At 36.1% G+C, this 16,550-nt stretch overlaps 2 protein-coding genes across 2 annotated transcripts in view; both read left to right on the top strand.

Moving 5' to 3' along the window:
* Window positions 1-16,550, top strand: part of LOC121911227 (G-protein coupled receptor 4-like) — a 723,099-nt gene that overhangs the window by 642,138 nt on the left and 64,411 nt on the right. The gene's annotated exons all lie outside the window — the stretch shown is intronic.
* Window positions 2,238-4,804, top strand: LOC121911233. Its single transcript, XM_042432536.1, has one exon. It carries the CDS (start codon window positions 3,636-3,638, stop codon window positions 4,350-4,352), a length of 717 nt encoding a protein of 238 aa, XP_042288470.1. The 5' UTR covers window positions 2,238-3,635; the 3' UTR covers window positions 4,353-4,804.

Here is a 16,550-nt window from a genome sequence, read left to right as displayed (position 1 = left end):
AATGTGGATCAGTGTTTCCCAAAGTCCAAGATGGCGTCCTCAAATGTCTTGTTTTCTCCACAACACAAAGATATTCAGTTTACTGTCATAGAGGACTAAAGAACCCAGAAAATATTCACATTTAAGAAACTAGAACCAGAGAACTGACGTGTTGCTTCATTTTTCTAGTGGTTTTACCTACAGATGATAGAGAACCATAAACTAAAAAACAAAATGTACCTATGAAGAACCTCAGGGTCCAACAACCTCAGGGAGTGTGTGTGTGTGTTTGTCTGTGTGTGTTCTGCACACTAAGAGCTGAGAACCATAATGGCCACAGTATAGATCATAAACTGTGAGGACAGATAATTTGTCATTGTAAGAGTAAATGAATGGCAGGATCAGCCCATGGCTTCAAATATTTTTGTCTACAAGACTCAGTTTATAATGTTTGACTGAACGACATATAAAAGAATGAGCGGTGAAAAGGCTCTTCCTTTAAAGACATTTAGCATATACATATTGTTTCTAAACAAAGAATATGCTTTTGATACGGTGACAATCTCTGATCCAGAGCATAACATGTAGCTCTTCAAATCCCATAATTACAAAGAAATTTCAAAAAACTAAAAGACAAACAAAAACTGGGATGGAAAGGGGAGACTCTTTAAAGACTATTAAATATGGCTAAAAATAATGGAGAGGCAGAGTTCAAAGTAGTGCAAGAGACAGTTAGACACATTTTTCCCATCTCACCTATTTGGTTAAGGAACAGTTACTGAGGTCAACAAACTGTTTAACAGCTTAAGAAAACATCATGTTAATAGAGTTGTTGCATAGTGTTAGTATCTGTATAAAAAGAGGGTTTCAGTCTTGTGCTTTGACTTATGTTTGTTAGGATGTCCTTAAGTTTACATTTGGATAACAGATTGTGCCTTTAAACATGTTTATAGAACAGTAATTCATCTAGATACAGCTACAAGTTCCTTACCAGTTTTCCTGCTTTGAATTTGTTCATATCTCTCCATCACCTGACATCTGGGCTGCTTCTATGTGTTTCTCTTTCCTCCTTAAACTTTTCTTTCAGTCTTCAATCAGTTGTGTCTTTTCTCCTTGTTTTTCTTTCAACACAATTACATCCTGCGATTTTTCCTCACTTTTGTCTCCTCTCTCCTGATTCCTTCACTCACTCTGAAAATATAAAAGCTTTCCTTTTAAAAATCTGACAGAACATGAAGCACAAAACGAGCGCTCCTAAAAGTTACAACAGAAAGTGCAGTAGGAAGCCGGTCTGAGCTAACAGCTATAAAGTGATGGACAGTCTGTGTGAAGCTAAACATAAAATACGTCTTGACAAAAGGGCACTTTGGACATCAAGAGGCAAACTGTCGACCTTCCTCCTCCTCCTCTTCCTTCTCTTTGATCAGAGCATCTCCTCTTCTTCATCTCATCTCTATGTTCATACTGGCTATTAAAAGATCCTTCAAATGCGCTTTCAATGTAAGTGATGGAGGCCAAAATCCACAGTGTGTCCACACAGTCCTTTAAAAGTTAATGTGAAGCTTATATGAGGCTTCAGCAGTCTGAGTTAGTCATATCAAGTGGATATCTGACACATTTACAGTCTTTTTAGCACCAAATTTCCTCAGACAGTGTTTCCTTGTTGAGCTGCAGGTGGAAGTATAGTAACAAAAAGAGGGACTTTGGCACTGAAAATACTGTAATGTTGAAAGATATCTACTTGATTTGACTCATTTGGACGCTGAAGCTTCATATTTGCTTCAGATAAACTTTTAAATACATTTTTGTACAAAAGGAGGACTGTGGATTTTGTCCCCTGTCACTTGTAAATGCATTATGAAGGGATCTTCTAATGCTCAGTTTTTATTTATTTATCAGATTTATTCTCCATGTAGAAAATACAAGGAATTCAATGTTGGCCAGATGTCAACAGAAAAAGCAATAAACCTGAACATTAAACAATAAACATAAACACAAACATAACAGTGTGAGAAAGAGAGGGACAGTAACTTACATAGATTCTGTGTAATGGGGGCAGACTATGTGCTCACATATTGACATGATAAAAGCTTTGTGTGTAAAAAAGCTGAATATAAATAGTCAAAGTCAAGTCAAATGTATTTATATAGCACATTTCATATGGAAGGCATAAACTCAATGTGCTTAAAAACAAGTAAAGATCATACATAATCAATTGATTACATTAACATTACATATAAAAAACAAATAAGATAAAACATAAAATAAGAATATGTTATATATATAAAGACATATAAAAACATATAAGACAGCATAAAAAAAATTAGAAGGAGAGAAGGTATTACAATAAGAGAGTAGGGCATGAAGGTATTATTATTATCATTGTTAAAAGAAATAACAATAATAACACTGTTTCTAAAAATAAGATTTTACCCATTAACCTAACTATAAGCTTGTGAAAAACAGACAGACCTGAGTTCATGTGGTAGAGAATTCCAAAGAGTAGGACCATAATGACTGAAGGCACCATGAGCTGATTTAGTATTTATTCTAGGTATGGTGAGGAGACCTTTATTTGATGATCTCAAGGGTCTATCTGGTGTGTATTCAGAGAGCATGTCTACAACGTAGGAGGGAGCTAGGCCGTTCATTGCTTTAAAAACAATAAGAAGTATTTTAAAATCAATTATTTGATTTACTGGGAGCCAGGGAAGAGAAATTAAAACAGGAGTGATGTGTCCACACCTTCTGGTTTTGGTTAATACTCTGGCTGCAGCATTCTGAATAAGCTGAGTTTATTAAGCGTTTGCTTTGCCAGTCCAGCAAAGAGTCCATTACAATAGTCTAGTCGACTGGAAATGAATGCGTGAAACAACTTTTCAGAATCAGGCTGTGACAGGAAAGATCTAACTTTGGATGTATTTCTAAGATGATAAAAAGCAGTCTTAGAGATACTGGAAATGTGCTTCTGAAAGTTAATATCAGCATCCAAGATCAGAGTAAGTTAAATTAGTTATGTTAAAGGTTCCCCTTAGGTATTTTATGAATATAAGTCTTTAAAAATGGTCTTGCTTTAAAGAGCTTCATGATACCAGTAAACATGAGTTAAACCACAGATAGCTGGTAACCCTCTCACTTGGCTTCATGATGCAGGCTCCAGGAAGGAAGAGGTTTTGAATGTGACTGACAGACTGTTAAACACTTGTTTTATGTGATCTATAATGTGTTATAGCACAGTGGTGTCTGCATGTGTGACAGCTGCTATAGTTGCATGAAAACTTTGTTTATTCAGTCACATTTATATCTCAAGGTGTATGGTGTGTTTTCAAAGTGCCTCCCTGATGATGTTGCATTATGAAGAAGAATCTAAACATCTAAAGTGCCTAAAACTTTTCCATCTGTCAAATGTAGAGGTTAGACAGGGATACAGGGATACAGGGATTAGTAAAGGACTTGCTTGTGTGGAGACATGATGTTGCACTGGCTTTAAGTTTGCAGAAATATTAATTTTGTTTAAAAGTGTCACACAGATTTTCTGATGATGAACTTCCTGTTTATTATAATGTGGAAAGGAAACCATGATACGGAAGGAAGTGTGAAGAAGACGTGCAAATATAAAATCAGACATTCTTCCTGTTCTGTGTTGATCTGTGGACATGGAGAAACTGACAGGGTGTTTTCTGTCAGCAGTGCTGCTGCTGGTGGTGCTGAACTCTGTTTTAGCCGAAAATACATTTTTCGAGGAAGGCGGTAGTGTTACGCTACTGTTGAGGCCTCCTTTCTCTGGAGAGATCACCATCATCGTGTGGATGCACAACGACTTTAATCAGGTAGCAAAATGGATGAAAGATGTTCCTTCTGAGAACCACGGTACGTTTAAAGGTCGAACAACCCTGAACACAACCACTGGAAGTTTGAAGATCATAAACATGAGTCGGGCTGACAGTGGGGAGTATTCAGTGATGATCAACAACGATTTCCAGGATGAGCGCTATAATGCAACACTGATCAAGGCAGTGCCACAGCCTGTTGCATTGGTGAAACCACCGGCATGTGCTGCTGCATCAAAACAATGCACCCTGACTTGTTATGGAAACACAGGGGAGGCTGAACCTGTCACCTACAGCTGGAAGATGGGAGGAGAGTGGATGGTTGGGGAGAAGGACAGGAACATCACCAACGATGAGACAATACAAAGAGTTAAAATGTTCTCCTGCCGGATGAAGAACCCAATCAGTGAGAAAGAAAGTGACCCCAAACCCAACCCTTTCTTCAAAGAAAAGGTTTCAGCCAGTTCTGGAGTTGAGTTGCCTGTGGATCTGTTTCTGCTTGTTGTTGGCATCTTGGCCACTGTGGTAGGTGCAGGGTTTTGAAAACTAAAGGTGAACCTTTCTTCAGAGAAGAGCCTGCAGACTCTGGATTAAAGTTTTAGGGGCTGTCATGAGATCTTTGGCTGTATTGTATAAAGCATGTCAGTACTCCAGTCACAGAGAGGCAATGTGTTGTGTTTAGCAGTTAAATATGAAAACAAGATTTCTCTCTTTTTTATTGCTTTTTAGAACAGCATTGTATATCTGTATGTATATTTTCTGCTACTTTATACTTCTTCTTCATCACATTTCAGATCAGTTTTCCATATTTCCATCATTATTATGTTAATTTGTTCTTTCTTTATTTGTGACACAATTGATCAAAGTGAGTCTGTAAAAGAAAAGTATAAAAGGATCATAGAAATGACTGTTTTCATGATGAATCTAATGGAAATTTTGTTTTGAGTTTGGATGTTTTTTGTTTTTTTGAAGCATTTATTTTTGTTTGTCATATATTTTATATATTACATTTAAATTGTCAGAACAGGCATAAAATGGAAAATATTTCTAAAATCAATAAAATACTTATTTGCAAAATAATGAATAAAAATAAAATACTCTGCTTTTAATAATACTTTGTGTGTTTGTTTGTTTGTTTCAACTATCTATCAGAGTTCTGTGTTCAAACAAATATTAATCTAGATCAGTCTGGATTATCATCATCCACAAAGTTATTCTTTTTTTTTTTAAGACGTGTTTTTTGGCATTTCTGCCTTTGATCAATAGCTGTTATTGAAGAAACTGACAGGATATTAGACATTAGAAAATGAATCAAATGTTTCCTGTGATGTTTTATATGCCATCATGTTGTCTTGTGTGTACCAATGCCTACACATCCATACAGAAGACACTGTTCACTGTTTTACTTCACTGACTAGTTGAATAATTCAGCTTTAATGCAGGCGCTCTCTAAAGCAGACGACTCACATGCCTCACACAAAGAAGACAGATAGTGGCTGAACACAGCAGGTAATATAGAAGTCTAAAAAATCTTTTTAGATTTTTTGTATCTGATTATCTGCAGCATGACAACGAGCCCAAACATCCAGCCAGAGTCATGAAGAACTAAAGCTGAAACAGAGCTGCTCTCAGCAAATATTGATTTACTTTAGGTTTTTGCTGTTTACTCAACTTCATATCAAGTTAACTGATAAATAAAAATTATTTATAGCAATATTTTCATAAACATCCTCACCTCACTTTTTAGTGTACTGTCTGTCAAAATTAACCAGAAAATAAATTCTCATGTTGCACTAAAAGATGGATATTTTAATATAATGCTTTTCTGAAAGTATAATTAGTTATTACATCAATGGTTTTTACTTTTTTACAGGGGTAAATACATATTATTAGAATACTCACCGCAAGTTCAATTAATTCAGCTAAAGGTTCCCCTTGGGTATTTTATAAATTCAAATATAATTCTTTTTAAAAATGGTCTCACTTTAAAGAGCTTCATGATACCGGTAAACACGAGTTAAACCACAGATAGCTGATAACACTCTAACATGGCTTCATGATGCAGGCTCCAGGAAGTGGGGGTTTTAAGTGTGACTGACAGACTGTTTAATATTTGATTTATGTGATCTATAATGTGTTATAGCACAGTGGTGTCTGCATGTGTGACAGCTGCTTTAGTTGCATGAAAACGTTGTTTATTCAGTCACACATTTATATCTCGAGGTGTATGGTGTTCTTTGAATGTTAAAAGTGTCAGAAAGATTTTCTGATAATGAATTTATTATTTATTATGATTCTAAAAGGAAACCAAATGCATACCAGAATATGGAAGGAACTGATGAATGAACTGGATGAAAGTTTTAGAGGCTGTCTTTATGGAGCTATTTCCCTCTCGTTATTCAAGAGCGTGGTATATCAATTTGCTTTGGCTGCCTTGTCTCTCTTGTGTACTTGGTGTGGCGGAAATGAGAATTTGTCAGGAAACAGATCTGAACTTGTCTAATCAAAAAAAGTGATGATGATGATGATGATTATGATAATGCAGCTTGAAGTGCCTGATCACTTTGGTTTCCTGTTGAAGATTAAAGCATGTCAGTACTCCAGTCAGGGAGAGGCAATGTGTTGTGTTTAGCAGTTAAACATGAAAACAAGATTTCTCTTTTTTTTTTATTGCTTTTTAAAACAGTGTTGTATATCTGTATGTATATTTTCTGCTACTTTATACTTCTTCTTCATCACATTTCATATCAGTTTTCCATATTTCCATCAATATTATGTTAATTTTTTCTTTCTTTATTTGTGACACAATTGATCAAAGTGAGCCAGTAAAAGAAAAGTATAAAAGGATCATAGAAATGACTGTTTTCATGATGAATCTAATGGAAATTTTGTTTTGAGTTTGGATGTTTTTTGTTTTTTTGAAGCATTTATTTTTGTTTGTCATATATTTTATATATTACATTTAAATTGTCAGAACAGGCATAAAATGGAAAATATTTCTAATATCAGTAAAATACTTATTTGCAAAATAATGAACAAAAATAAAATACTCTGCTTTGAATAATAATTTGTGTGTTTTTTGTTTGTTTATTTCAACCATCAGACAGAGTTCAGTGTTCAAACAAATATTAATCTGGATCAGTCTGGATTATCATCATCCACAAAGTTATTCCTTTTTTAAAACATGTTTTTGGCATTTTTGCCTTTAATCGATAGCTGATATTGAAGAAACTGACAGGATATTAGACATTAGAAAATGAATCAAATGTTTCCTGTGATGTTTTATATGCCATCATGTTGTCTTGTGTGTACCAATGCCTATACATCCATACAGAAGACACTGTTCACTGTTTTACTTCACTGACTAGTTGAATAATTCAGCTTTAATGCAGGCGCTCTCTAAAGCAGACGACTCACATGCCTCACACAAAGAAGACAGATAGTGGCTGAACACAGCAGGTAATATAGAAGTCTAAAAAATCTTTTTAGATTTTTTGTATCTGATTATCTGCAGCATGACAACGAGCCCAAACATCCAGCCAGAGTCATGAAGAACTAAAGCTGAAACAGAGCTGCTCTCAGCAAATATTGATTTACTTTAGGTTTTTGCTGTTTACTCAACTTCATATCAAGTTAACTGATAAATAAAAATTATTTATAGCAATATTTTCATAAACATCCTCACCTCACTTTTTAGTATACTGTCTGTCAAAATTAACCAGAAAATAAATTCTCATGTTGCACTAAAAGATGGATATTTTAATATAATGCTTTTCTGAAAGTATAATTAGTTATGACATCAATGGTTTTTACTTTTTTACAGGAGTAAATACATATTATTAGAATACTCACAGCAAGTTCAATTAATTCAGCTAAAGGTTCCCCTTGGGTATTTTATAAATTCAAATATAATTCTTTTTAAAAATGGTCTCACTTTAAAGAGCTTCATGATACCGGTAAACACGAGTTAAACCACAGATAGCTGATAACACTCTAACATGGCTTCATGATGCAGGCTCCAGGAAGTGGGGGTTTTAAGTGTGACTGACAGACTGTTTAATATTTGATTTATGTGATCTATAATGTGTTATAGCACAGTGGTGTCTGCATGTGTGACAGCTGCTTTAGTTGCATGAAAACGTTGTTTATTCAGTCACACATTTATATCTCGAGGTGTATGGTGTTCTTTGAATGTTAAAAGTGTCAGAAAGATTTTCTGATAATGAATTTATTATTTATTATGATTCTAAAAGGAAACCGAATGCATACCAGAATATGGAAGAAACTGTGAAGAAGACGTTGTGCAGATATAAAATCAGACATTCTTCCTGTTCTGTGTTGATCTGTGGACATGGAGAAACTGACGGGGTGTTTTTTCTGTCAGCAGTGCTGAACTCTGTTTTGGCCAAAGATAAGTTTTTCGGGGAAGGCAATACGCTGCTGTTGAGGCCTCCTCTCTCTGGAGAGATCACCAGCATCCAGTGGAAGCACAACAAAAATCTGGCGGCAGAATGATCACCGAACAACCCTGAACACAACCACTGGAAGTTTAGAGATCATAAAGATGAGTGCACCTGACAGCGGGGTGTATTCAGTGGAAATCAACAACAAACCCCAGGCTGAGCGCTATGCTGCAAAACTGATCAAGGCAGTGTCACAGCCTGTTGTGTTGGTGAGACCACCGGCATGTGCTGCTGCATCGAAACAATGCACCCTGACTTGTTATGGAAACACAGAGGAGGCTGAACTTGTCACCTACAGCTGGAAGATGGGAGGAGGAGAGTGGAAGGATGGGGAGAAGGACAGGAGCATCACCAACGATGAGAAAACACAAAGAGTTAAAACGTTCTCCTGCCATATGAAGAACCCAATCAGTGGGAAAGAAAGTGACCCCAAACCCAACCCTTTCTTCAGAGAAAAGGTTTCAGCCAGTTCTGGAGTTGGGTTGCCTGTGGATCTGTTTCTGCTTGTTGTTGGCATCTTGGCCACTGTGGTAGGTGCAGGGTTTTGAAAACTAAAGGCAAACCTTTCTTCAGAGAAGAGCCTGCAGACTCTGGATGAAAGTTTTAGAGGCTGTCTTTATGGAGCTATTTCCCTCTCGTTATTCAAGAGTGTGGTATATCAATTTGCTTTGGCTGCCTTGTCTCTCTTGTGTACTTGGTGTGGCGGAAATGAGAATTTGTCAGGAAACAGATCTGAACTTGTCTAATCAAAAAAAGTGATGATGATGATGATGATTATAATAATGCAGCTTGAAGTGCCTGATCACTTTGGTTTCCTGTTGAAGATTAAAGCATGTCAGTACTCCAGTCACAGAGAGGCAATGTGTTGTGTTTAGCAGTTAAACATGAAAACTTTCTCTCTTTTTTCTTGCTTTTTAGAACAGCATTGTATATCTGTATGTATATTTTCTGCTACTTTATACTTCTTCTTCATCACATTTCATATCAGTTTTCCATATTTCCATCATTATTATGTTATTTTTTCTTTCTTTATTTTTGACATTAGAAAATAAATCAAATGTTTCCTGTGATGTTTTATATACGCCATCATGTTGTCTTGTGTGTACCAATGCCTATACATCCATACAGAAGACACTGTTCACTGTTTTACTTCACTGACTAGTTGAATAATTCAGCTTTAATGCAGGCGCTCTCTAAAGCAGACGACTCACATGCCTCACACAAAGAAGACAGATAGTGGCTGAACACAGCAGGTAATATAGAAGTCTAAAAAATCTTTTTAGATTTTTTGTATCTGATTATCTGCAGCATGACAACGAGCCCAAACATCCAGCCAGAGTCATGAAGAACTAAAGCTGAAACAGAGCTGCTCTCAGCAAATATTGATTTACTTTTTGCTGTTTACTCAACTTCATATCAATTTAACTGATAAATAAAAATTATTTATAGCAATATATTCATAAACATCCTCAATTTACTTTTTAGTGTACTGTCTGTCAAAATTTACCTGAAAAGAAATTCTCATGTTGCAAGTCACAGCTCGAATGTTGCAAAACATTAAATGCAGCATTTAACTGACTAACTAAAAGATGGATATTTTAAGATAATGCTTTTCTCAAACTATAATTAGTTGTTACATCAATGGTTTTTACTTTTTTACAGAGATGAATACATACTAGTAGAATATTCACAGTAAGTTAAATTAGTGAGGTTAAAGGTTCCCCTTGGGTATTTCATAAACTCAAAAATAAGTCTTTAAAAATGTTCTCGCTTTTGAAGAACATCATGATACCAGTAAACATGAGTTAAACCACAGATAGCTGATAACACTCTAACATGGCTTCATGATGCAAGCCTCAGGAAGGAAGAGGTTTTGGGTGTAACTGACAAAGTGTTTAATATTTGATTTATGTGATCTATAATGTGTTATAGCACAGTGGTGTCTGCATGTGTGACAGCTGCTTTAGTTGCATGAAAACGTTGTTTACTCAGTCACACATTTATATCTCGAGGCGTATGGTGTTCTTTGAATGTTAAAAGTGTCAGAAAGATTTTCTGATAATGAATTTATTAATTATTATAATGCTAAAAGGAAACCAAATGCATACCAGAATACGGAAGGAACTGTGAAGAAGACGTTGTGCAGATATAAAATCAGATATTCTTCCTGTTCTGTGTTGATCTGTAGACATGAAGAAGCTGACGGTGTGTTTCCTGTCAGCGGTGCTGAACTCTGTTTTAGCTTAAGATAAGTTTTTCGGGGAAGGTGGTACACTGCTGTTGAGGCCTCCTCTCTCTGGAGAGATCACTAGCATCCAGTGGAAACACAACAACAATCTGCAGGCAGAATGAGGGGGAAGGAATAGTTGATCTGCAGGATTAGGGTGTGTTTAAAGGCCGAACAACCCTGGACACAACCATTGGAAGTTTAGAGATCAAAAAGATGAGTGCACCTGACAGAGGGGTGTATTCAGTGGAAAATACCAATGATGATGTAGATTGAGCATTTTCATTTCCTAATGAAGATTAAAGCATGTCAGTACTCCAGTCAGGGAGAGGCAATGTGTTGTGTTTAGCAGTTAAATATGAAAAACAAGGTTTCTCTTTTTTTTATTGCTTTTTAAAACAGTGTTGTATATCTGTATGTATATTTTCTGCTACTTTATACTTCTTCACCACATTTCATATCAGCTTTCCATTTTTCCATCATTATTGTGCTATTTTTTCTTTCTTTATTTGTGACACAATTAATCAAAGTGAGCCAGTAAAAGAAAAGTATAAAAGGATCATAGAAATGACTGTTTTCATGATGAATCTAATGGAAATTTTGTTTTAAGTTTATTTTTTGAAACATTTATTTTTGTTTGTGATATAGTTTATATGTTAATTGTCAGAACAGGCATGAAATGTAAAATATTTCTAATATTAATGAAATACTTATTTGCAAAATAATGAATAAAAAGAAAATACTCTGCTTCGAATAATAATTAGTGTGTTTTTTGTTTGTTCATTTCAACCATCAGACAGAGTTCAGTGTTCAAACAAATATTAATCTGGATCAGTCTGGATTATCATCATAGGCGGTTATTGTTTTTTTTTTTTAAGATGCTTCTGGGCATTTTTGCCTTTAATCGATAGCTGATATTGAAGAAACTGACAGGATATTCGACATTAGAAAATGAATCAAATGTTTCCTGTGATGTTTTATATGCCATCATGTTGTCTTGTGTGTACCAATGCCTATACATCCATACAGAAGACACTATTCACTGTTTTACTCGCTGACTAGTTGAATAATTCAGCTTTAATGCAGGTGCTCTCTAAAGCAGATGACTCACATGCCTCACACAAAGAAGACACAGCAGCTAATATAGAAGTCTAGAAAATCAAAGTTGATTGATTGGAGAAGTTGTTATGAATCCAGAAATACATGTTTGTGGTGGAAAGTAACCAAGTGCTTACTGATGTATTGTAGTTAGGCTGCAGCAGTTCTGACAAACTTTTCTTCCACTTCAATACTACTTTATACTGTATTTATACTTAATTTGTATACTACATAATAGCAAATATACTTGAGTTACTCTACAGATGACGTTTGTGCAATGAAAGCATATATAATGAGCCTCCAAGATATGATGCATTGTTACAGATTAAACTAACTAACCCCCGTCTTATAGTCAGTCATCTGTAAAGCACTTTGAATTGCACTAACCTGTATGAAAGGTGCTATACAAATTAAAGTTTGATGATAACAAACATTTTGCTGGTAAAACTTTTGTACTTTGACCACTAAAGTTAGATTTTCAATGCAGGACTTTGACTTGCAGCAAAATAGTTTTACGTTGTAAAACAACTTATACTTCAGTAAAGATACTGAATACTTCCTCCACTACCAGTCCTGCAATTTACATCCTACTACAGTAAAAGTACATGAATATTATCAATCAATCAATCAATCAATTTTTATTTATATAGCGCCATATCACAACAAAAGTCATCTCAAGGCACTTTTCACATAGAACGGGTCAAGATCGTACTCTTTAATTTCCAGAGACCCAACAATTCCCCCATGAGCAGCACTTGGCGACAGCGGTAAGGAAAAACTCCCCTAATAATGACAATGACATAGCAGCCAGAGAAGGATGCCAACAGGACTGTGAAGGACCACGAAGGCTTGGCCCAGAACCCAGGGTTTCCTGTGAGATGAGAAAGCACAAAAAAAACTCCGGGGAAGAAGCAAAGTTAGTGACATGCATTGATGTTACATGAATGCATACAGATGGAGAGGAGGAGGAGGAGAGAGGAGCTCAGTGCAGTAGTCTAGGCCTATAGCAGCATAACTAAGGGCTGATCCAAGGCGAGCCAGGTCGGCCCTAACTATAAGCTTTATCAAAAAGGAAAGTTTTAAGCCTACTCTTAAACATAGAGAGGGTGTCTGCACCCCGGACTGAATCTGGTAGATGGTTCCACAAGAGAGGAGCGTGATAGCTGAAGGCTCTGCCTCCCATTCTACTTTTAAAGACTATAGGAACCACCAGTAAGCTGCATACTGGGAGCGCAGTGTTCTAGTGGGATAATACAGTACTATGAGCTCTTCAAGATATGATGGTGCCTGACCATTAAGGGCTTTGTAAGTTAGGAGAAGGATTTTAAATTCTATTCTAGATTTTACAGGAAGCCAATGTAGTGAAGCTAAAATGGGAGAAATGCTTGTGGTTAAAGTAAAAGGAGTGGAAGTATAGTAACAAAAAGAGGGACTTTGGCACTAAAAAGACTGTAATGTTGAAAGATATCTACTTGATTTGACTCATTTGGACGCTGAAGCTTCATATTAGCTTCCTAGAATCACTTAAGCTATAAGTGATTCTAGGAAGCTTGGATCAAATTTAAATAGTGACATACACACACACACACACACACACACACACACACACACACACACACAAACAAACACACACACACACACATACACACACACACACACACACACACACACACACACACACACACACACACACACAAACACACACACACACACACACACACACACACACACACACACACACACACACACTTGACTTCCAGTAAAGAAGAAGGGAGGAGCAAACAAGTAGGGTGTAACGGTGAAAGTCTGTACAGACTCCATTTTAAAGTCGACAGAGCAGAAGGAGGAAAATAGCAAGTCTGAGGCAGAGTGAGTGTTAATATTAGGGCTGCAAATAATTATTAATGTCATTATTGATCAATCTGCTGATTATTTTTCTGTATAATTGTTTAGTTGATTAAACTGTTTCAGAAAAATATAAAAACAATCACAGCACTGATGTCTCCAAATGTTGTTTCCTTTTTTCTCTTCCTGGTTTCTGCGTCCTCACAGTGATGTAACATGTTAGAGGAACATTGGTGACACAGCCTGAGTGTTACAGTATTATGATCATTATTTCACTGTCAGATGGTCTAGTTTAATATCCTGTGGACTGGTGTGGATATATCTGTTTGACTTCATCTGTTGACACAGAACTCATATTTACTGGATAATAACTTTTTAGTACAATGAGGAAGTCTTTGTGTCTGTGTTTGTGAAACAGCGAGCGTACAGTCAGAAAACTTTTCACAAAGCTCTTAAATTTAATTCACTGCACATACTTTGAGCTGTAAGTGATTCTAGGAAGCTTAGATCAACTTTAAATGGTGACACACACACACACACACACACACACACACTCACACACACTTGACTTCCAGTAAAGAGGAAGGGAGGAGCAAACAAGTAGGGAGTAAAGGTGAAAGTCTGTACAGACTCCATTTTAAAGTCGACAAAGCAGAAGGAGGAAAACAGCAAGTCTGAGGCAATGTGAGTGTTAATATTAGGGCTGCAAATAATGATTACTGTCATTATCGATCAATCTGCTCATTATTTTTCTGATCAGTTGTTTAGTTGATTAAACTGTCAAAAAAATGAGATCACAGTGTTGACTTCTTCAAACATTGTTTCCTTTCTTCTTTTCCTGGTTTCTGTGTCCTCACAGTGATGTAACGTGGCACACTGGTGTGATCAAAATAGAGAGAAGTCACAATTAAGAACAACACAGATGTTTATCTGAAGTCTTTTGGTTGGATTTAAACCAGAGTCAAAGTTTATCTTTGTGATGGCTGGAAAACACACATGGTTGTAGTTAAAGTAATGTAAACTAATAAGAAGATACTAAGTTGAGAGGAAGGACTGGGTGTATTATACTGTGTATGTGTGTGTTTCTCCAGTGTTACTGGTTTACTTCTCAGACTCCAGAAGATGAATGATTTGGAGGAAGATGAGGACAGGGCAGAGCCCAGCTTTGTGTCTATGAAGAGTGACCGGTATAAAAGTGATCCTCCATCGCCGAGTGGTACAAAGGTCATCCTCCAGAGTTCAGTAATGAACCTGGACCCTCAGGCACAAAGTAAGAGACTGTTTCTACTGCAAACTGACCGGAAGATATTCAGTGAGATGGTTTCATTAAGGTTGTAGTGTAGATATGAAGGAAACACAGTGGAAAGAAATAATGAACTACCTTCCATTCAGCTGTAATCTAGAACAGATCTTCATGTACATGTTAACCAGAGACAGAGACAGGGCTGCTATTGCTATTTGATTTTCCAGTCAAAGAATCAAAAGTAGTAGCAGGTAACCCAGGATGATATTTACTAAGGATTTAGTAACAAGTCAAATTGTGTCTGTCCTTATTTACTAAAGGTAAAATAGAAAAAATTGAGTATTTGGTCTCATGCAATAAAGAATACAGAATGTGTCTTAACATGTTCCTGTTGAAAGGTGCAAAATATGAGAAGATATAATGGAAATGTATACAGACTGCTGCAGCTGATTTATCACTGCAGACTGACCACTGCAGCAGAGGAAACTGAGTCTGACATTTAACGTTTGGGAAAAGTAAAATCTGTAAAACTGTTGTATCACACTCACACAGAGGGAGAGAGATAATAGCAGAAACAGTGAGAGAGAGAAACACAATTATCATTGGTCCAGAAAACCTGCATGAACATATCTTGGTTCTGTTGATAACAACATCAAGTCTGTGGTGAAAAACCTTTTGATGATCATATCAGCAGCTCGTCCAGTCCTGTTTTCACCATTAAAACATATTAAAATAATATCTATAAAACTATTACAGAACACTGCCGCTGTCAGACGTTGAATTAAAACCAGGAAAAGAGATCATATTACTCCATTTCTATCATCACTTCACTGGTTTGTTTTAGGATTGATTGTAAAGATTTGACTGATTACTTTTAAAGGCTCTTCATGGCTCCAGATGACATGTCAGAGTTTCTCTGTGTGTAAATATTAAAGGTATAGGTATACCTTTAAGGCATACAGTGATAACAATGCAAACGGACTGTGGGCACAACTTCATTAAAAACATGAAATTTATCCTCTCCACTGCCCCACTCATCTCAAGCTTAACTTCCTGTTGATGTATGTGTCCTTACAGCTATTTGAAATATATCTCTGCCATCAGCAGTTTAAAACTATGAATCATTAAATAAATAAAGCTGCCATTTGCATGAAAGTAGCTTGTTTTTTTTATAACTTGACACTGAGTGGTGGGAAATGAATTAGTGCTGATTATCATCACAGATAAATATGGGTCCTGGTCTTTGCTGTCAGGGCTCTGGATCAACCTGTTTGAGGAGCTCAGTCTGATAAGTCAACATCTTCCTTTAAATCATTTCTTCAAACTCATTTTTATCCACTGATCTACTGATTATTTTTGTTTTATATGCTGTACATCTTAAATGTGAATCTTATGTCTGTTTTACTAGTTTATTTTCTTCCTGTATGTGTGTCTTAGTTTTATGTAAAGCATTCTGTAACGTTGGTTTTGAGAAGTTTTATAGACATCTGAAGGGAGGGTGGTGGGATGATGGTGGTGGTAAACAAAGACTAAATTCCAACTGCAGAGACATCTGTGGAAATAAATGAACTTGCAGCATTTTTATCATGTGTCAAGCTTCAGCTTCATGTATGACATCTATTTTTATTGCAATTATTTTTTCTGTCTTTGTATATAAATGAGCCATATTTTATTGAATCTGTGTTCTTTGTTTTTGATATCTGCCTAACCATTGGACCACCAGGACACACCATCTGGGTTTTTGGTCACGCTTTATTTTAAAGGTCCATTACTCTTATAATTTCTTATTAATTTCTTCAAAGTTTCCAGGAAGGAACTGTCTGTGTAATTTGGTCTATTTATAGATTTCCATTTCCACCTGAGTT

This window comes from Thunnus maccoyii, chromosome 14, assembly GCF_910596095.1.
Source record: "Thunnus maccoyii chromosome 14, fThuMac1.1, whole genome shotgun sequence".
In the NCBI taxonomy this organism is placed as follows: Eukaryota; Metazoa; Chordata; class Actinopteri; order Scombriformes; family Scombridae; genus Thunnus; species Thunnus maccoyii.
The sequence above is the reverse complement of the archived record's forward strand: the minus strand, read 5'-3'. Positions and strand labels throughout refer to the sequence as shown.

Excerpts from the sequence above, each read along its gene's own strand:
- LOC121911233 (XM_042432536.1), top strand. The coding sequence starts at position 3,636 with ATGGAGAAACTGACAGGGTGTTTTCTGTCAGCAGTGCTGCTGCTGGTG.